Consider the following 22,751-nt stretch of genomic DNA (forward strand, 5'->3'; position numbering starts at 1 on the left):
CCTGCTGGAGTTTTATGTACCGTTAGTCCCTTGGGAATATTACCCGTATTAATCATATAGCTAAGTGTTTTAATTTCCCATTTTTGTCTCAAATTTTTTATTAAATAGTGTTCTAATTCTCTAAAAGTATCGGACACAATTTTTTGCGGATGTGAGGTATCTGATTTCATATTGGGATCATCTGAAAATTCAAAAACATCAACATTTTGTTGTTTTTTGGCTAGATGCGACCAAATATCCATGACTGTCAGACCTACAGAGCTCAATCTCCCAGGTATAAAAGAAATAAAGTATTATAAACAAAATGGAGAGGCTCCTGTCTATCTGACAATCACCGAGGACCCGAGCAACCCAACATACACCTATACCCACGGTGTATAAAAATAGGATCAATATGGAAGAAATAATAAATGGGGCTCAAGGGTCAAAGATATCTAGTTTAATTAATAAGTATTTATTAATATAAAATGTAAAAAAAGAACCAAATAGGGATGTACAGGGCCCTTGTACCTCCCTAATTAATTACATAACAATAAAATATAATAATCCCAATATAAAAACTAATAACAACTATAAAATTGATATGCAATTTGAGCCTGTAATATCAGTATAAAGATATAAAGATCTCCTGATCTTGAGGAACAGCACAGTATAAATGTTCATTCAAAAAACACTTGTTTCCGGAGATCTTCAATATAGAAAATATAGTAAAATGTATCCGCTTGCAAGTAATCAATTGATGCGGTAGTGCTGTATCCGTCCAAATCTTGGCAACTAATTACACCAACACAGTGATACAATGTGGCACTTTGTGAACAGTGGACAGTCATTCAAAATCACTCTTTAAGCATTTCTGCGTATGACATACATCAAAGAAGCCAGTTGGTAGTACATTGCATATAATGCTCACCACTCCGAAATGTCACGGATCTCCCTTCAGTATGGTCCTGGGGGCCGGCTGTCAAGCGTCGTATGGCCGGTGCCTTGCCTCTATCAGGGATCGTGCTGCTGGAGTCTCGGCCAACTCCTAAGATCGCAGCACTCGGTGGTGGGCACCGTTTGGGGGACTGCAGCGCTGTCAAGCGGAGTCCCTTGGTCTGGCCAACTTGAAATGATGGTGGTCTATAGACCTCAAGTCCTTATTGCAGATGGTCCAATTGGCTTCTCACTGGTAATTTTTATATGCGATAAGCAGAGTGAATAACCCGGCGGCGTTCCTCGTGCAAAGTTCGCGCGCTCGGGAGATGGTTCACTGTGATGAATGCCTTGGATCTGGCGAATGATTGCTTATTCTCTCAGAAGAGTGTTCTTTAATAACAGGCTCAATATCGCAATGTCTGAATTGCTGGACGCGTTTCAAAACCTTCCTCGGTTTTTTCTTCAGCAGCGGAACGTGTAAATTACAACAAACTAATGGTTTATATATCATAAATCACGCCCCTTCCTAATGACCTAACTGATGACCTCACATCCTGAACAAAAAATCTATTAATTACCATTGTGGACACTATCCAAATATAAAAAGAAGAAGTAAATAGATAAACACTATTTTAAGCTCATCTGTGAACATATCAACATTTTTATACATCTATATAACACTTGGCTCCTAGAGGTCTGAACAGTGATCTAGAAATATTTGGTTTTTTGGATTGAAAGTGGGGATGGGCCCTTTGGACGGTCTGTCGGCGTTTGACTGTTTCCCAGTACTCCGACAGACCCTTCGTCGGGCCCTTCCCAACCCTACCACAGAGAAAGCTGGGAGTTCTAAATCTGCATGTACTATTAACATATACTTTTGAGTCTGTAGATGTCCCATTTTGCTACCATATTTACATAATACTATTTAGGGATGCCCGTTAGTCCGTGAAATTTATTTTCTATATTCATATTTCTAATTTTATTTTTATTTTTATTATTTTTATTTATCGTTATTTTTACTTGTATCATTTTATTTTATTTTATTTTTATTATTTTTTTAATATATTTTTATTATTTTTTCTGTGTATATATATGGATATACATATATGTTTTACACATTTTCATTATTTTTTATTATTGTATATTCTATTTTTATTTTTATTCTATATATATTTTTTATACATATTCGTTTACATATATATTATTCCCTTTTCACAATTAGATATTATGTTATTTCAGTGTCAGTTCCAGTGTCTTACTGGTATTGAATAGTATTAACAGCTTTTTTCCTTTTTTTCCTTTATGTCTTTTAATTATATATGTAGTATATATAAATTATGATGTTATATAGTTTGTATAAAAATGTTGATATGTTCACAGATGAGCTTAAAATAGTGTTTATCTATTTACTTCTTCTTTTTATATTTGGATAGTGTCCACAATGGTAATTAATAGATTTTTTGTTCAGGATGTGAGGTCATCAGTTAGGTCATTAGGAAGGGGCGTGATTTATGATATATAAACCATTAGTTTGTTGTAATTTACACGTTCCGCTGCTGAAGAAAAAACCGAGGAAGGTTTTGAAACGCGTCCAGCAATTCAGACATTGCGATATTGAGCCTGTTATTAAAGAACACTCTTCTGAGAGAATAAGCAATCATTCGCCAGATCCAAGGCATTCATCACAGTGAACCATCTCCCGAGCGCGCGAACTTTGCACGAGGAACGCCGCCGGGTTATTCACTCTGCTTATCGCATATAAAAATTACCAGTGAGAAGCCAATTGGACCATCTGCAATAAGGACTTGAGGTCTATAGACCACCATCATTTCAAGTTGGCCAGACCAAGGGACTCCGCTTGACAGCGCTGCAGTCCCCCAAACGGTGCCCACCACCGAGTGCTGCGATCTTAGGAGTTGGCCGAGACTCCAGCAGCACGATCCCTGATAGAGGCAAGGCACCGGCCATACGACGCTTGACAGCCGGCCCCCAGGACCATACTGAAGGGAGATCCGTGACATTTCGGAGTGGTGAGCATTATATGCAATGTACTACCAACTGGCTTCTTTGATGTATGTCATACGCAGAAATGCTTAAAGAGTGATTTTGAATGACTGTCCACTGTTCACAAAGTGCCACATTGTATCACTGTGTTGGTGTAATTAGTTGCCAAGATTTGGACGGATACAGCACTACCGCATCAATTGATTACTTGCAAGCGGATACATTTTACTATATTTTCTATATTGAAGATCTCCGGAAACAAGTGTTTTTTGAATGAACATTTATACTGTGCTGTTCCTCAAGATCAGGAGATCTTTATATCTTTATACTGATATTACAGGCTCAAATTGCATATCAATTTTATAGTTGTTATTAGTTTTTATATTGGGATTATTATATTTTATTGTTATGTAATTAATTAGGGAGGTACAAGGGCCCTGTACATCCCTATTTGGTTCTTTTTTTACATTTTATATTAATAAATACTTATTAATTAAACTAGATATCTTTGACCCTTGAGCCCCATTTATTATTTCTTCCATATTGATCCTATTTTTATACACCGTGGGTATAGGTGTATGTTGGGTTGCTCGGGTCCTCGGTGATTGTCAGATAGACAGGAGCCTCTCCATTTTGTTTATAATACTTTATTTCTTTTATACCTGGGAGATTGAGCTCTGTAGGTCTGACAGTCATGGATATTTGGTCGCATCTAGCCAAAAAACAACAAAATGTTGATGTTTTTGAATTTTCAGATGATCCCAATATGAAATCAGATACCTCACATCCGCAAAAAATTGTGTCCGATACTTTTAGAGAATTAGAACACTATTTAATAAAAAATTTGAGACAAAAATGGGAAATTAAAACACTTAGCTATATGATTAATACGGGTAATATTCCCAAGGGACTAACGGTACATAAAACTCCAGCAGGGGATTTAGATGGAGATACATTTAATGTTAAATGGAATACATTTTTTAAACAAGTATCTATTGAAGCAACCAAATTGGTGGTGGAAAGAAGGCATGAATTATTAGTGGAAATTGACTCTAAAATAGCATCCTTACGCACTACTATAGAATCATTTGAAAAAACAGCAGAATTTTTAAAATATCAAGAATGCCTGTGTAAAAAACTTGACACGGTAGAAAATGAGATAATTAGTAAAAAAACAAAGAAACACCTGTGGAATAGAAAGAAACAAACACAGACACCCGAACAAACCATATCACACACTTATAATGTACCCACACAAAATAGGTTTTCTGCATTAGCCCCAGATAACCATTTTTTAGACAACACTCCTCCACCAAGACACCGTCCACATTCACCTCAAAGGAACTATCACAGACCTCATTATGGTTACAAACCCCAATATGCTCGGGGTTATCCCAACACATACAGTCCCCGGCCACCACATTCTCCACATCACCACTGGCGTCACTCCAAACCCCATACAATGCACAATCCACAATTCAAGAAATCACAATATACATACCACCAGACCCCATATTACCCCACGAACTCCCAATTTCACAATCCCAACCTTCAACCACTATCCAAACACACTATGGAACCCAGGAAAGTAATACAAACAATAGAGACCATAGCACAGGTCCATCCAACCCCACTCATCAGTGCAACCAGCCAGAACACCAACAGAAAAAGAGAGTACGTAGAGGATATAATAGAGGAGGTAGATCAACCCAAAACAAAATCAAGCAAAATTTAGAGATAGAAAATGTAATATTCAATCTTAGTTCAGTCACATTAAAACCCAACCAAATTGGCCTATTAAATAAAGGACTCAAATTTGCACCAAGTCAACAGTTGGACAAATTCGGTATATATATTGGGATAGAAAAATATATACGTAAATTAAGTCTCAAAAAATATTTTCTGAAAAACCCAATAGCTCCTATCAATTCCACATCCACTTATGAACACACAACCTTGAAAAATAGATCCAATTTTTTTCCGAGACATGAAATTAGCTCAGATATGACGGCTTTTAAGAAGGCAGTAGAAAGTGACCTTAGAAAAATTAGAACTGCTAGAAATCCATGGGTTAACCTTACCCCAGCAGAAATAGTAGCCATTAAGGAATTACAACAGGATCTGTCCATCACCATCAGGCCTGCAGATAAGGGAGGTGGCATAGTGGTGATGGACACCTCCTCATATTCTCAAGAATGTCTATCTCAGCTAAATGATTGTAACACATATAAAAAACTCCAGGGAGATCCCACTACACAGTTCTATGAGGAGTTGACGACATTATGTGATAGAGCTAAAGAAAAGGGTATATTATCCAAACACGAATATGATTTTATTACAGGGACACCCAAACGTATACCTGTATTTTATACGATACCCAAAATCCACAAGAATGCCAGTCATCCACCAGGCCGACCAATCGTGTCGGATATTGGATCAATTACTTCAAATCTCTCCCAATATATAGATCAGTTTTTGCAACCCTTGGTTAAACTAACAGATTCGTATTTGAGGGACACTACACAAATAATAAAGATAGTGGAGACAGTAAAGTGGGACCCTACTTGGCTCTTAGGTACTTTGGATGTCAGTTCATTATATACTGTCATTAATCACCAGCAAGGTATTGAGGCCGTTTCGTTTATGTTACATAAATATGCAGAATTATTACCAGAACAAATTAACTTTATCACAGAGAGTATATCATTCATTCTTACACATAATTATTTTCTATTTGGTTCAGATTATTTTTTACAGATTAATGGCACAGCCATGGGCACCAGATTTGCCCCCAGCTATGCCAATCTTTTTATGGCCAATTGGGAATGTACCACCATCAATCCCCAGCTGGGGGAAAATCTGGTGTCCTGGCATCGTTATATTGACGATATTTTTTTCATTTGGCGTGGCTCTAGTATCGAATTGGATTCATTTATAGCATCACTTAATTCAAATAACCTTAATTTACAATTCACTCCTAATATTAGTTCTACTTCTGTTGAATTTTTAGATTTACTTATCACTACTAGTAACACTAGCTTGATTTGTAGCACTTACCATAAACCAGTAGCTAAAAATGGATTCATATTACACACCAGTTGTCATCTACCTCAGTGGCTAATCAATGTGCCAACAAGCCAGTTTCGTAGATTAAAACGTAATTGTACACATAACGAACAATTTGAAGCAGAAGCCATCACTCTCACCAACCAATTTTTAGAAAAAAATTACCCCTTGACTAATATCCAGCAATCGTTAGAGAAAGTACGTAAGGTGGATAGATCTACATTTTTTATTCCCAAAAATTCTATTCTAAGATCCAGTAATGAGTTAGAACAATCCAAATTGATCATACCCTTCAATACCAAATACAAAAAAATTGAAAGCATCATTACTAAATATTGGCCAATATTACAACAAGATAAAGTGTTGGGGGATATCCTTCCACCCAAACCTCCAATCATTTACACAAAAGCAGCTAATTTGAACATTAAAGTTGCACCTACTGTTCGAGCAGAAATTTCGCACACAAAAGCATCTTCCACAATTATAGACCTCAAAGGTTTTTTCAGATGTGGCCAATGCCCCAGTTGTAAAGCAACTAAATTTGATAAACGTACTTTATCAGTCAAATCTTTTTCAAATGATTTTGTTTTCAAGATTAACGAATTTTTGAATTGTGCAAGTAAGGGGGTTATCTATATAATTGAGTGTCCGTGCAAGAAACAATACGTGGGACGCACATCACGGGCACTCAAAACCCGAATATTGGAACATCGTTATAACATTAAGAAACAAAACGAGAAACACCCCCTTTCTGCACATTTCAAACAGTACCATCAGGGGAATCCAAATAATCTTAAATATATGGCCATACAACAAATTCAACATGATTGGAGGGGGGGTAATTTTATTAATAAAATGTCAAGAGCCGAATCGAGGAAAATCTTCGAATTCGGCACCTTGGCTCCTAGAGGTCTGAACAGTGATCTAGAAATATTTGGTTTTTTGGATTGAAAGTGGGGATGGGCCCTTTGGACGGTCTGTCGGCGTTTGACTGTTTCCCAGTACTCCGACAGACCCTTCGTCGGGCCCTTCCCAACCCTACCACAGAGAAAGCTGGGAGTTCTAAATCTGCATGTACTATTAACATATACTTTTGAGTCTGTAGATGTCCCATTTTGCTACCATATTTACATAATACTATTTAGGGATGCCCGTTAGTCCGTGAAATTTATTTTCTATATTCATATTTCTAATTTTATTTTTATTTTTATTATTTTTATTTATCGTTATTTTTACTTGTATCATTTTATTTTATTTTATTTTATTTTATTTTTATTATTTTTTTTTTTAATATATTTTTATTATTTTTTCTGTGTATATATATGGATATACATATATGTTTTACACATTTTCATTATTTTTTATTATTGTATATTCTATTTTTATTTTTATTCTATATATATTTTTTATACATATTCGTTTACATATATATTATTCCCTTTTCACAATTAGATATTATGTTATTTCAGTGTCAGTTCCAGTGTCTTACTGGTATTGAATAGTATTAACAGCTTTTTTCCTTTTTTTCCTTTATGTCTTTTAATTATATATGTAGTATATATAAATTATGATGTTATATAGTTTGTATAAAAATGTTGATATGTTCACAGATGAGCTTAAAATAGTGTTTATCTATTTACTTCTTCTTTTTATATTTGGATAGTGTCCACAATGGTAATTAATAGATTTTTTGTTCAGGATGTGAGGTCATCAGTTAGGTCATTAGGAAGGGGCGTGATTTATGATATATAAACCATTAGTTTGTTGTAATTTACACGTTCCGCTGCTGAAGAAAAAACCGAGGAAGGTTTTGAAACGCGTCCAGCAATTCAGACATTGCGATATTGAGCCTGTTATTAAAGAACACTCTTCTGAGAGAATAAGCAATCATTCGCCAGATCCAAGGCATTCATCACAGTGAACCATCTCCCGAGCGCGCGAACTTTGCACGAGGAACGCCGCCGGGTTATTCACTCTGCTTATCGCATATAAAAATTACCAGTGAGAAGCCAATTGGACCATCTGCAATAAGGACTTGAGGTCTATAGACCACCATCATTTCAAGTTGGCCAGACCAAGGGACTCCGCTTGACAGCGCTGCAGTCCCCCAAACGGTGCCCACCACCGAGTGCTGCGATCTTAGGAGTTGGCCGAGACTCCAGCAGCACGATCCCTGATAGAGGCAAGGCACCGGCCATACGACGCTTGACAGCCGGCCCCCAGGACCATACTGAAGGGAGATCCGTGACATTTCGGAGTGGTGAGCATTATATGCAATGTACTACCAACTGGCTTCTTTGATGTATGTCATACGCAGAAATGCTTAAAGAGTGATTTTGAATGACTGTCCACTGTTCACAAAGTGCCACATTGTATCACTGTGTTGGTGTAATTAGTTGCCAAGATTTGGACGGATACAGCACTACCGCATCAATTGATTACTTGCAAGCGGATACATTTTACTATATTTTCTATATTGAAGATCTCCGGAAACAAGTGTTTTTTGAATGAACATTTATACTGTGCTGTTCCTCAAGATCAGGAGATCTTTATATCTTTATACTGATATTACAGGCTCAAATTGCATATCAATTTTATAGTTGTTATTAGTTTTTATATTGGGATTATTATATTTTATTGTTATGTAATTAATTAGGGAGGTACAAGGGCCCTGTACATCCCTATTTGGTTCTTTTTTTACATTTTATATTAATAAATACTTATTAATTAAACTAGATATCTTTGACCCTTGAGCCCCATTTATTATTTCTTCCATAATTTACAAATCTGTTTAACTTTCTGGTATCAGTTGATTTTAAAAACATTGTTTTCCACCAGAGTACCCCTTTAACTAAAGCCCAAACCTAGGAGTCTTCTTCTTGATGTCTTCTTCGTCTTTTTCTTTCCCAAATTTCTATGTGAATTTTTGCCTATCACCAAAAGAATATACCCTGTGATCACCCTAAAACTAAAAGTGATGTCCTCAGTATGGCAGAATAGGAAATGTTTATCATTTAAGACAGAAGGGGGCATCACAAAGGGGAATGATTGCAATCATGTTACATGCCATCTTCTATCTGTAACATAGTACAGATATTGTATCTCTCACTTCATTTGGGCTTTAAAGGGGTTATCCCAAGATTTAAACCAATTACCTATCCACAGGATAGTTGATGAGTATTTGATCATTAGGGGGGACCCCACCAACCACAAGAATGAAGCTTCCTTGTACCACAAGTGAATAGAACAGTAGCATTGTATGTTTGACTACCACTTCAGTCACTCTCTGACACTTCCAAAGATAACAAACAGTTGTATATATTAGTGTATATGGATGACAGAGTGAGGTCCTCTGCTTCTTATATCTTTCTTTGAACCAGAACAGAGAGTTAGACTGTAAGGGCCCATGAACATGACATTTTCTCAATGAATTCGGTCAGGGGATCAGCACCGCTTGGAATTGGGGTTCATTTTGAACAGTAATTGCTGAAGAAATGAACCCATGCAATTCAAAGCCCCAATGTCAAAAGAATAAACATCTGGATCTATCCATGTTGGAAGTTCTGCTGCAGAACTTTCCTAATGTGCACTGGGCAGCGGAATCCCACTGAGATCAATGAGATTCTGATGCAAGCGAATTCTACTCAGAGTTATTTCTGTGTGCATGGGCCCTAAGAGTGTCTCCAGTTGTGGCAAATCTGTCTATGTATCGAAAGTCATTAATTTTAATAGCTTATATGAAATGCTAATTTTTTTCTGCAGCACCTTTCCTATGCACTGTCCCATTAAAGGAGTACTCTAGTGCAGAGTATTCCTGCTCCATCCTGCCCGGGCTGCAAAATAAATGAAAATAAACCATCACTCACCTCCCTGGGTTCCCACGGAGCACCACTACAGCTGATCGGTCCTCCGGTCCATCTCCTTCATACTTCCGGGTGTAACGAAGCGTCACATGGCGCTCAGCCTACTATGGGCCGAGGCAGAACATCGCGGCGGCCGGCGATAGGCTGAGTGCCATGTGACGCTTCGTTACACCCGGAAGTATGAAGGAGATGGACCGGAGGACCGATCAGCTGTAGTGGCGCTCCGCGGGAACCCAGGGAGGTGAGTGATGGTTTATTTTCATTTATTTTGCAGCCAGGGCAGGAATACTCTGCACTTGAGTACTCCTTTAAGGCTTTGCACTAGACATAACATGTGTTCCTTTAAGGTGTAAGGACAGGACAGAATTTTTTTTTTTTTTTTACTTCTCATTAGAGATGAGCGAACTAACAGTAAATTCGATTCGTCACGAACTTCTCGGCTCGGCAGTTGATGGATTTTCCTGCATAAATTAGTTCAGCCTTCAGGTGCTCCTGTGGGATGGAAAAAGTGGATACAGTCCTAGGAGACTCTTTTCTAGGACTGTATCCACCTTTTCCAGCCCACCGGAGCACCTGAAGACTGAACTCATTTACGCAGGATAAGTCATCAACTGCCGAGCCGAGAAGTTCGTGACGAATCGAATTTACTGTAAGTTCACTCATCTCTACTTCTCATAAAACCGCCCATGAGATCTGTCTTAAATAAATCATTTTTTAGGCTGTCTATGTCTTATCTCAGTTCCTGCATCACTAAAACTGAAGAGAGCAAGAACAGATGAGAGGCTGATTCCAAACTGTAGCCCTCCAGATGTTGCAAAACTTCAACTCCCAGCATGCTCGGGCAGCCAACGGCTGCCCGGGCACGCTGGGAGTTGAAGTTTTGCAAAATCTGGAGGACCACAGTTTTAGACCACTGCCTTAACAAGTAAGACTATTACCTGCTGAAATAGAAGACATTGATCACAATGAATACACTTACATTTTGGAAAAGCTTTCTGTCTGCAGCAAGCCTTTTAGAAGATAAGGTTTTGGTCACATGATAGAAGGTGAGCAGTGCTCGATGTTGTCTCAGATCATCTTGAACCTTTACTGATTCAACCAGTGTAGGGATCAGCTCAGGCCATTGCTTGGGGCAGTCGAGTCGTGCAACTTTAGCAATCAGAACAGAAATCTGGGTAGCGATCTAGAAGACAGAAATTCAATGGTGGTCAATGCAAAATAGAAGCAATAGGTCAAGAAATAACAGATTTAAATAAGACGTATCATGGAAAAAAAACCTTCTAAGTTTTAGATCGTGTGGGGGTCCGAGTGCTGCCTCCCGCAATCTCCTGTTTGGAGCCACGGCTCTCCTTCAAAGCGGCGCGTCAGAACCCCCACCCGAAGCAGGGGCTGCCAAACCCCTTCTATATAGTTTTATGGGACAGCCGAAGATCGCCGAACGGCTGTCCCATAGAGCTATTTGGACCACCAGCCCTACAATCTAAAACTTATGTTTTCTTTCATGATACTTCTCCTTTAATGGCTCAAAACTCATAAAACAAATGTGGAGACCAAAACCACAAGACTGGTGTACTGATGTTACGTTAAGGTGGCCATACACTTTCAATAGCTTTTGGCCAAACAATCAATTGGCCGATAGCTACCCCTCCCAACTTCCCCAGACACATGAATGTTCAGCATGGCTGACAGCGGTAGCAGCAACTAAGCTTTCCCACAACAATGGGGTTGGATAGGTAAAATAAAATATTCTCAACTCTCTTCTCCACCAAAATAGTGAATAGTCAGTAAAGAATCAGAAGATTGCCATACCCTTGAGGCAGTCGGCCAAATCTGCCGGTCATGAAGGGTTCGGATGATTTTTGTCTAAGATGTGTGGGCACCTTTATATGCTTTGCTAGCGTTGTGCTTTATTTTGCTTTTAGAAGTATGAAATGTATACTAAGTAGCATACCATTTTCAGTCTAAAACATTGTGACATATTTGCTGTTGATTCTCTGTACAAAATTTTCGTGCTGAAAATCTACAGGATTTAGGCTGCATTCACACCTCGTTTTCAGTCTGCGGTTGCCGGATCAAGCTGGGGGAGGGGAAAACCGGGCGCACCCGTACCCCTGCCGGACCGGCGTTGAAATCCATTTACTTTAATGAGGCGACCAGTGTCAAACTGTAACTCCGGTCAGCTCATTTCTGACCCGTATCCGGTTTTGTGACCGGACCTAAAACCGTAGTATACAGGAGTCACAGTTTGACTTCGGTCGACTCATTAAAGTAAATGGATTTCAGTGCCGGTCCAGCTGGGGTAGGGAACACCCGGTATTCCCCTCCCCCAGCCGGATGCGACAATCGTAGGCTGAAAACGAGGTGTGAATGCAGCCTTACAGAAGCAGAGATATATATGTGAGTTTAAAAACTTCATTCACATGCAGAAAGTAACTGGAACAGGGTAGGCAAGTATAACAATATTATTTTATTTTTTGCATACCACCACCAGCAATGCAAATGTCAATTCAGCAGACATTATTGATCAAGGTTGTGCACCTTTTCGCATGTCTTCTTTCCATACTTGGTACAAACTAGGACTATTCAATTTTTCCTTCTAACTGCATATTGGCGCAGTGAGGCACAGCAAGACAGACATTGAAAAGCCTCACATTTATAAGAGACTCGAAAGATTGTTTTATCAAATACAATTAAAAACAGCTTCTTGCAAAACAAAATCACTCAAGGTGAATCTGCTCCATTTCTTTCTCTTTAAATTCCATTTACATAATCCGTCCAGATTTTGGGGGGAATTTATCATTGTATATAGAGCTTTTTTTTGTCTATTTTTTAATGGAAAAATTTGCGCAAGAGTTTTTTTTGTGTCTTTTTTTTTTGCGCAAAATCTGATAGAATTCTTCATAGCCATGTCTACGATTAAGTTTACCATAAAGCACTTACTACTGTAGAATCGAATTTATTAACTGCGTGTTTTTTTTTTTAAACACAAAAAAAATTTGCAAATGTACTTTTCTTGCGCATATATACACCACCTCAGAGGACAAGTACCAAAGTGTTCTAAAGCATTTGAGAATTGTATTATCTATTTTTTAACAGTTAGCACTACTACTCCCATTATGGACAGACTCTGACCATGATGGGAGTAGTAGTCCAGGGGCTGAGGTGCAGATCGCACCGGGTCATTCTCCAGAGACCCGCTGCGTTCCGCATTTATTAACTGTAAAAGCCGGCGGCACATGTGGCTCCACTGCGCTGCCTCCTGTATACTGTATCACATCCCAGTAGACGGGAGCTCCGATTCACCAATTCACCAATCAGAGCTCCTGTTTCCTGGCGGCGATTATGAAATGTGACAGCTGTATACAGGAGTCGGCGGCAGCACAGTGAAGCCAGGAGATGGGAGCTTTGATTGGTGACTGGGTGCGGCCACTCTGACCAGTTGCGGCTGCAGAGAATGAGGAGTGACGTCCCTGAAGCCGCGCAGAGGAGCCGGCACTAGTAGAGCTGGGCTGTATGACCAAAAATGTGTATCACGGTATTTTTGTAATTTATGGTGGTTCCACGGTATTTAACAGTATTTTCAACCCCTCCGCAATCATGTGACCCGTGGACCCGGGGAACGTCGGAAGGTGAGTTAAAGTTTATTTTGTTTATTTTTGCAGCCCGGGCACAGGATAGTACAGTATAGCGCAGCGGCTGACAATTATTTTTGGAGGGAGAGAAGCAGCGCTCGCAGGCGACATATGATTAGTTCCCCAATGTGGGGGACAGCGCAGCGCAGCACTGGGCTGGGGGGGGGGGGGGGCGGTAGAAGCAGAACAGCGCCCGCTGGTCACATATGATTAGTTCCCCGATGTGGGAACAGCTGCTGTGGCTGATAATTAAAGGAGTAGTCCGGCGCGCACTTTTTTCATTTTATCCTGTCCGGGCTGCAAATTAAAAGAAAACACACTTTCTCTTACCTGCCAACAAGCCCCCGGAGCTCCGGTACAGGTGTTCGGTCCCCGGGCTGTATTCTTCTTACTTCCTGTTAGCCCGTCACATCACACGGAGCTTCAGCCTATCACTGGCCGAGGCAGGACATCGATGCAGCCGGTGATAGGCTGAAGCTCCGTGTGACATGCCGGGCTAACAGGAAGTAAGAAGAATACAGGCCGGGGACCGAACACCTGTACCGGAGTGTACCGGAGCTCCGGGGGCTCGTTGGCAGGTAAGAGAAAGTGTGTTTTCTTTTATTTTGCAGCCCGGACGGGATAAAATGAAAAAAGTGCATGCCGGACTACTCCTTTAATTCATTCGAGGGGGGGGGGGGGGATTCATATCGTGCAGGAAAAAAATTCGGTATTCGGTATGAACCGGTATACCGCCCAGCACTATACCTGAGCCTGCCGGTGTGCGGCCAGGTAAGGAAATATGATAAATAGAATAAGGAGGGGGGGGGGGGGGGACAATGAGCAAGGGGGGAAAGATGAGCTAGGGGGGAAATAATGAGTAGGGGGAGGATGATGAGGCAGAGGGGGGGAATGATGGGCAGGGGGGGGATTATAAGCAAGGGGGAACGATGAGTCAGAGGGGTGTGAATGATGGGCGAGGGGGGGGAATGATGCGCTGGGGGGGCGAATGATGAGCAAGGGAAATAACAGGGGAAAGGAGGCACATAGGGGTTCGGGGGGGGGGGGGGGGCAAATGTGCCACAGGGGCTGATAAAAGGGGAGGAATGATGTGGCACGGGGAAGAGGGGGGAGGGGCAAACTGAGGATCAGGGGCAATCAAAGTTGGGGAGATGATGAGGCATATAGTTTAGAGCTTCCAAGTAATTTATTTTACATTCATTTTTTCCCCTCAAATTTTCCCGTGAAAAGCTGCTGTGATCCATTATGCAAAACGCATAATGAGAACAGAGTCAGGCCTGGACTGTGTAGCTCTGCCCCCTGATGACATCATCACTAGGAGGCTGAACAGCAAAGGTCGCAGGGAGTAAGACCCCCTTTCAATCTGTCCCTCAGCACTTGGACTACTATTCCCATCATGGGGCAGACTCTGTCCATGATGGGAGTTACAGTCAAGGGGTTAAGGGGCAGGTCGAAAAGGGGGGCTCACTCCTGCGACCTTTACTGCTCCACCCCTAGTGATGACATCATTAGGGGGCGGAGCTACACAGTCCAGACCAGGCTATGTTCTCACTATGCGTTTTGCATAATGGGAACAGAGCCTTTCTGCCAGTGTGTTCCCAAACAGGGAGACTCCAGCTGTTTAACTACAGCCCCCCATGATGGGAGTTTTAGTTTAGCAATAATTGGAGGCTCCCTGTTTAGGAACACACAGCATTATGTGCGCTCTCCGCAAGGGAGAGCGACAAAAATGTACTAACCTTTATTTTATTTTCTTCTCATTTCAGATACGTGAATGCAGAGGACTACGTCAGATTTGGTGGATTGCAACGATGACTAACGAAAAGGGTTAATGAAGGCTGTGGGAAGTGTTTTTTTTTTAAATAATTATTTTTTTCAATGCGTTATGTTTTTATAATTGAATGTTCAGGCTTAGTAGTGGAAGCCGTTTTATAGAAGAAATCCATTACTATGCCAGGGCTTAGCGTTAGCCCCAAAATCAGCTTACGCTAACCTCCAATTATTACCCCGGTACCCACCGCCACACGGGTTCCGGGAAGAGCAGGTACCAACAGGCCCGGAGCGTCAAAATTGGCGCTCCTGGGCATAGGTGGTAACAGGCTGGCGTTATTTAGGCTGGGGAGGGCCAGTAACAATGGTCCTCGCCCACCCTTGTAAAGTCAGGCTGTTGCTGCTTGGTTGGTATCTGGTTGATACTGAAAATAGGGGGAACCCTATGCTTTTTTTTTTTTTTTTTCATGAATAAAAAAAACGTGTGTGGTTCCCCCATTTTTTCATTATCAGCCAGATACCAACCAAGCAGCAACAGCCTACCGTTACCAGGGTGGGTGAGGACCATTGTTACTGGCCCTTTCCAGCCTAAATAACACCAGCCTATACCTGAGCCTGCTGGTGTGTGGCCAGGTAAGGAAATATGATAAATAGAATAAGGAGGGGGGGGGGAAACAATGAGCAAGGGGGGGAAGATGAGCTAGGGGGGAAATAATGAGTAGGGGGAGGATGATGAGGCAGAGGGGGGGAATGATGAGCAGGGGGGGATTATAAGCAAGGGGGAACGATGAGTCAGAGGGGTGTGAATGATGGGCGAGGGGGGGGAATGATGCGCTGGGGGGGCGAATGATGAGCAAGGGAAATCACAGGGGAAAAGGAGGCACATAGGGGTTCAGGGGGGGGGGGCAAATGTGCCACAGTGGCTGATAAAAGGGGAGGAATGATGTGGCACGGGGAAGAGGGGGGAGGGGCAAACTGAGGATATGGGGGAATCAAAGTTGGGGAGATGATGAGGCATATAGTTTAGAGCTTCCAAGTAATTTATTTTACATTCATTTTTTTTCCTCAAATTTTCCCGTGAAAACCTGCTGTGATCCATTATGCAAAACGCATAATGAGAAAAGAGTCAGGCCTGGACTGTGTAGCTCTGCCCCCTGATGACATCATCACTAGGAGGCTGAACAGCAAAGGTTGCAGGGAGTAAGACCCCCTTTCAATCTGTCCCTCAGCACTTGGACTACTATTCCCATCATGGGGCAGACTCTGTCCATGATGGGAGTTACAGTCAAGGGGTTGAGGGGCAGATCGAAAAGGGGGGCTCACTCCTGCGACCTTTACTGCTCCACCCCTAGTGATGACATCATTAGGGGGCGGAGCTACACAGTCCAGACCAGACTATGTTCTCACTATGCGTTTTGCATAATGGGAACAGAGCCTTTCTGCCAGTGTGTTCCCAAACAGGGAGACTCCAGCTGTTTAACTACAGCCCCCCATGATAGGAGTTTTAGTTTAGCAATAATTGGAGGCTCCCTGTTTAGGAACACACAGCATTATGTGCGCTCTCCGCAAGGGAGAGCGACAAAAATGTACTAACCTTTATTTTATTTTATTCTCATTTCAGATACGTGAATGCAGAGGACTACGTCAGATTTGGTGGATTGCAACGATGACCAACGAAAAGGGTTAATGAAGGCTGTGGGAAGTGTTTTTTTTAAATAATTCTTTTTTTCAATGTGTTATGTTTTTATAATTGAATGTTCAGGCTTAGTAGTGGAAGCCGTTTTATAGACGAAATCCATTACTATGCCAGGGCTTAGCGTTAGCCCCAAAATCAGCTTACGCTAACCTCCAATTATTACCCCGGTACCCACCGCCACACGGGTTCCGGGAAGAGCAGGTACCAACAGGCCCGGAGCGTTAAAAATGGCGCTCCTGGGCCTAGGCGGTAACAGGCTGGCGTTATTTAGGCTGGGGAGGGCCAGTAACAATGGTCCTCGCCCACCCTTGTAAAGTCAGGCTGTTGCTGCTTGGTTGGTATCTGGTTGATACTGAAAATCGGGGGAACCCTATCCTTTTTTTTTTTTTTATGAATAAAAAAAAACGTGTGTGGTTCCCCCATTTTTTCATTATCAGCCAGATACCAACCGAGCAGCAATAGCCTACCATTACCAGGGTGGGTGAGGACCATTGTTACTGGCCCTTCTCAGCCTAAATAACACCTGCCTGTTACCGACTGGGCCCAGGAGCGCCATTTTTGATGCTCCGGTCCTTTTGGTACCCACTCTTCCCGGCACCCCTGTCGCGGTGGGGACTGGGGAGCAATAATTGGGGGTTATCTTTAGCTGATTTTGGGGCTAACGTTAAGCCCCGGCTTAGTAAAGGATTCTGTCTAAAAGAAGGCTTCTACTACTAAGCCTGAAAATTCAATTATAAAAAACACAACACATTGAAAAAAATGTTTTATTTTTTTAAAAAAACACTCCCCCACAGCCCTCGTTAACCCTTTTATTGACATTTAAAATAACACTGTTCATCATCGCAATCCGCCGAATCTGACGTAGTCCTCCGCATTCATGTATCTAAAATGAGAAGAAAACAAAAACAATAAAACTACAACCATTTCTGCGATTTCAAAAAGCTGGTGTGAAATTTTTGATGTATACTGGACTCTCACCCCTTTGAAAATGTCATGTAAAGCAGACAATATACGTGGACACACCCACTTTTACAAAACTGACGTGAACAGTGTAAACCGCGGCACAAAGCTCTTTGAAAATGTGGTCGATACTTTTCGCTCCAAAATGTTAAAAATTTTTGGGGTGCAAAATTCTTTGGGAATTTCCTTCTCTATTGTGCAGAGTTTTGTTCGGTGCTCACTGCTGCTCCGGCACTTCTAGCTATGTAAGCAGTGTACCGCTGGAAAATGCCACAGCTCTGTGAAGTGTGAGGTATAGAAGGAGCGCACGGTAGAGCGAGGGGGGGGGGGGGGCGTTTCTATATTTGCACAAAATTTATCAAAGGAGTGCACAACTTTAGTAAATCTTGAGCAAGAGTGTAAATTAGACAAACAGTGTAAAGGGGTAGATCTGGGTCTACAATATACATCTAATGATAAATCTCCCCCCTGTGTGTATTTTCTTCTGTGTATTTTGCTGCATATATGTGCAGCATTTATGCATGTATCTGTACCCTTAAAGCGGTAATTCTAGAGCTAGTTTTTCCAGCGACATCTAGTCCTCTGCAGGTCACCACTCATTGGTTCTTCCAAAAAGAGTAGTCTCAGCAGGACCTGCCAATTTAGTCAAACTTTATGAAGTGTGACACAGCTGCGGACAGTGATATTCTGAGAGGGTAGGCCCTGCTTAGACACATCAGTGGGGGAGGTCACCGGAGCTACAGTGGATCAGGGTAAGTAAGCATGATTCACTTTTTTATTTTTACTGCAACCCCAGTAGAATATAAGAAAGTTTGCTGCAGCAATAAGACTCGCAGAGAACCAACTAGCAGGGAATTATGGGCTGGTCCTTATTTACAGGGCAGCTAATTCCCATTTTATAAAGTGATGGCATGATACTAGGATATGCTATGCACCATAGCTTAAAGAGCAGTGTGGCTTAACATCTGTTGCATCCACCCATCCTGGGTATAAAGAAGATGTATGCTGAGTGCAGATCTTTGCAGACCAGTGACAGATACTGTGCAGTAAAAGCTTAGAAGGGAGAGAACAATAAATCAGAGATGAGGTTTTATTCTCAGGATCAGAGGAGGTCCAGGAGGTCAGCCTATCCCCACAGATGATAAAAAAATTATGGCAAATCCTACTATAGGGATTATTCACACAAAGTATCAGCAGGATTTGATGCGTAGGATTTGAAGCAGCATTAAAAAGTACCTGTCACCAAATAAACTTTTCTAAACTACCTCAGGCTATGTTCTTAAACCCCTTAAAGACTCAGCCCATTTGGACCTTAAGGACTAAGACAATTTTATTTTAATGTTTTAGTTTTTTCCTCCTCCCCTTCAAAAAATCATTACTCTTTTATATTTTCATCCACAGACTAGTATGAGGGCTTGTTTTTTGCACGACCAGTTGTCCGTTGTAATGCCATCACTCACTTTTCCATAAAATGTATGGCGCAATCAAAAAAATACTATTTGTGTGGGGAAATTAAAAAGAAAACCGCAATTTTGCAAATTTTGGAAGGTTTTGTTTTCACGCCGTACAATTTATGGTAAAAATTACGTGTTTATTCTCTGGGTCAATACGATTAAAATGATACCCATGATTATACACTTTTCTATTACTGTTGCTCTTAAAAATCGCAAACTTTTTAACCAAATTAGTATGTTTAAAATCCCCCTATTTTGAAGACCTATAACTTTTTTATTTTTCTGTATAAGCGGCGGTATGAGGGCTCATTTTTTGCGCTGTGATCTGTACTTTTTATTAATACCATATTTGCTTATACAAAACTTTTATTACATTTTTTATTTAAAAAAATTTCACTAAAATGTTATAAAAAAGCAGCTATTTTGGACTTTTTCTTTTTTTTACGTTTACGCCGTTCACCGTACGGGATCATTTACATTTTATTTTAATAGTTCGGATATTTATGCACGCGGCGATACCAAATATGTATATAAAATTTTTTTTTTTACACTTTTTGGGGGTAAAATAGGGAAAATGGGACAATTTTATTGGGGGAGGGGGTTTTTCACATTTTTTTTTTTAACTTTTTTTACTTTTATTTTTACACTCTTATAGTCCCCATAGGGGACTATTTATAGCAACCATTCAATTGCTAATCCTGTTCAGTGCTATGTATAGGACACAGCACTGATCAGCATTATCGATCATCTTCTGCTCTGGTCTGCGGGAAAGCAGATCAGAGCAGAAGACTCCCGGAAGACAGCGGAGGCAGGTGAGGGGACCTCCGTCTGCCGTGCAGGATGATCGGATCGCCGCGGCAGCGCTGCGGGCGATCCGATCATCCTGTTAAGTGACCGCGATGCATCTGAGGCGTTAATGGCGGACATCCGTGGGATCGCGGGTGTCCGCCATTACCGGCGGGTCCCTGCGATCCACAGCCGGGACCTGCCGCGCATGATGCCGGCATCGCTCCGATGCCCGCGGTTATGCTCAGGGCGTAAATGTACACCCTGGTGCGTTAAGCACCACGTCACCAGGACGTACATTTATGTCCTGCGTCGTTAAGGGGTTAACTACTCCTAATACTCCTCCCACCCTTAAAAATATTTCAGAGCATTAAAAAGCTCTGTATATTTTTTCTATTACATTTTAAACATTTTTATGTTCATCATTTTAAAAGAAGTGAATGTGAAAGTGTCTGCTAATTACACAAGGAACACTATATCAAAAGTTTAATTTGGCGACAGGTACTCCAAGTAAATTAGTTTACATTGAAATCTGCAGCATAAAATCCTGTGCATTAAATCTGCAAAGGATACTGTACGTTTGCATACACTATTAAGCTGTATATTTTTAGTAATGTTTGTTTTTCAGTTGATGGAATTATTTGAAATGCAAATATGTAAAAATGTAGATATGGAAAAAACAAGCAGATGGTAGAAGAGACAAAAAAACGAGAGGTTGTGATCATTAAATATATCTTGTCTTAACAAATCTAAGCTAAAATAACCTAAGATTTATTTCAGTTTACATTTGTTTAGACATTCAGAGATGAGGACTATGAATTAGTTTTATTTTGGCCATGAACATTTCATGCATCACTGTTTTCCTCCTGTATTCAAGGTTATATTAAAGGTGAAGAACAAAGCTGATAAACTCCCAAGTGAATGTCCATCTGGGAACACCATTACGTTTTTTTAATATAGATAATTTAATAAATTTATGTTTTCATAATAAATCCTTAGATTAGTCAAAGCTAAAAAAAAAAAAAAAAAATAAAAAAAAAAATTGACATTGTTTATTCTAGCTGGCACTACTAGAGGGAGCTCTGGACTCTTTATTCGGGTCAACGTTTAAACAGTAGGTAGGTTCAATTGAAGTCCATGCTGCAGATGGCACATGCTCTATTCATTTCTATGGGACACGAGTACAGAACTCGGGCATCATCGGCTCCTATAGAAAAGAATGGTGCATGTGCCGTCTAACGGTAGGAGGACACACGCTCTTTCATGGACATTTCTGCAGACCAAGTTTACCCCTTTATGGTAACAGTATTCCCTTATCGCAGCGTCCTCTTTCAGAAGGAAATTGATCAGGAATGGTTTAACCCCTTAAAGGGTAACTCCACCATCCTATTTTTTTTTCTGTCCCTGCCTATTGCCAATCCCTAACCCCCTCCCTGCTTTTAATTTTTATTTTTACTATATTAAAAATGCCTTTTGTCTGCCTGGCAGTGTGCTCACTACCAGGCAGACTTCCCCAGCAGGCACCACGTCACTGATGCCTGCTGGGGGGGACTTCTGCCCTTAGTTCATCTATACAGGGTGCCTCCAGCTGTTTCACCACTACAACTCCCAGCTTGCCCTGACACCTATTGGCTGTCAGGGCATGCTGGGAGTTGTAGTATTGAAACAGCTGGAGGCACCCTGTGTAGATAAACTATTAGTTAGTTACATGCAGCGCTAGCACGTCCCCTCCGTCTCCCTCCCCCCGCGCCATACCCCGTTCCCTCCATCACCAACCCCCCCCCCCCTACCCCGCATACCCCGTTCCCTCATTACACTTACTGCAGAGTCCGGCAGCGGGCATGCAGGGACAGCGGCGGCGACGGCGATGTGCGGGAGGAGTGACCTCCCAGCCAATTTTTTGGGAATAACAGGTTATAAAAAAGCAGCTATTTTGGACTTTTGTTTTTTACATTCACCGTACGGGATCATTTACATTTTATTTTAATAGTACGGATATTTACGCACACGGCGATACCAAATATGTATATAAAATAATTTTTTTACACTTTTTGGGGGTAAAATAGGGAAAATGGGCCAATTTACGTTTTTATTGGGGGAGGGGGTTTTTCACTTTTTTTTTTTTTTACTTTTTTTTACTTTTATTTTTACACCCTTATAGTCCCCATAGGGGACTATTTATAGCAACCATTCGATTGCTAATCCTGTTCAGTTAGACATCTAAAGCAGGTATAAGGCAGGACACCGGGTAGTGTTCAAATAAGGTGCAGTTTAATATCCCATATCCAGATACAACGTTTCGGCAGTATCACACTGCCTTTCTCAAGCATGTTTGAGAAAGGCAGTGTGATACTGCCGAAACATTGTATCTGGATATGGGATATTAAACTGCACCTTATTTGAACACTACCCGGTGTGCTGCCTTATACCTGCTTTGGATGTCTACCTGTACAGTCTGCGACTGGGACTGTTGAAAGTTTTGCTTGCACCCACTTGCTGTGGTATTACTCTGGCTGTGCTGTCTCCGTACCTTCTTGTGTAATCCTGTTCAGTGCTATGTATAGGACACAGCACTGATCAGGGTTATCGGTCATCTTCTGCT

At 41.1% G+C, this 22,751-nt stretch overlaps 1 protein-coding gene across 1 annotated transcript in view; it reads right to left on the reverse strand.

Moving 5' to 3' along the window:
* Window positions 1–22,751, reverse strand: part of IPO11 (importin 11) — a 494,099-nt gene that overhangs the window by 425,083 nt on the left and 46,265 nt on the right. Inside the window, exon 5 of the mRNA XM_056541414.1 lies at window positions 10,831–11,034. Within this exon, the coding sequence (XP_056397389.1) occupies window positions 10,831–11,034 (204 nt within the window). The remainder of the gene's footprint in view (window positions 1–10,830; window positions 11,035–22,751) is intronic.

Source organism: Hyla sarda, chromosome 1 (assembly GCF_029499605.1).
Source record: "Hyla sarda isolate aHylSar1 chromosome 1, aHylSar1.hap1, whole genome shotgun sequence".
NCBI lineage: Eukaryota > Metazoa > Chordata > Amphibia > Anura > Hylidae > Hyla > Hyla sarda.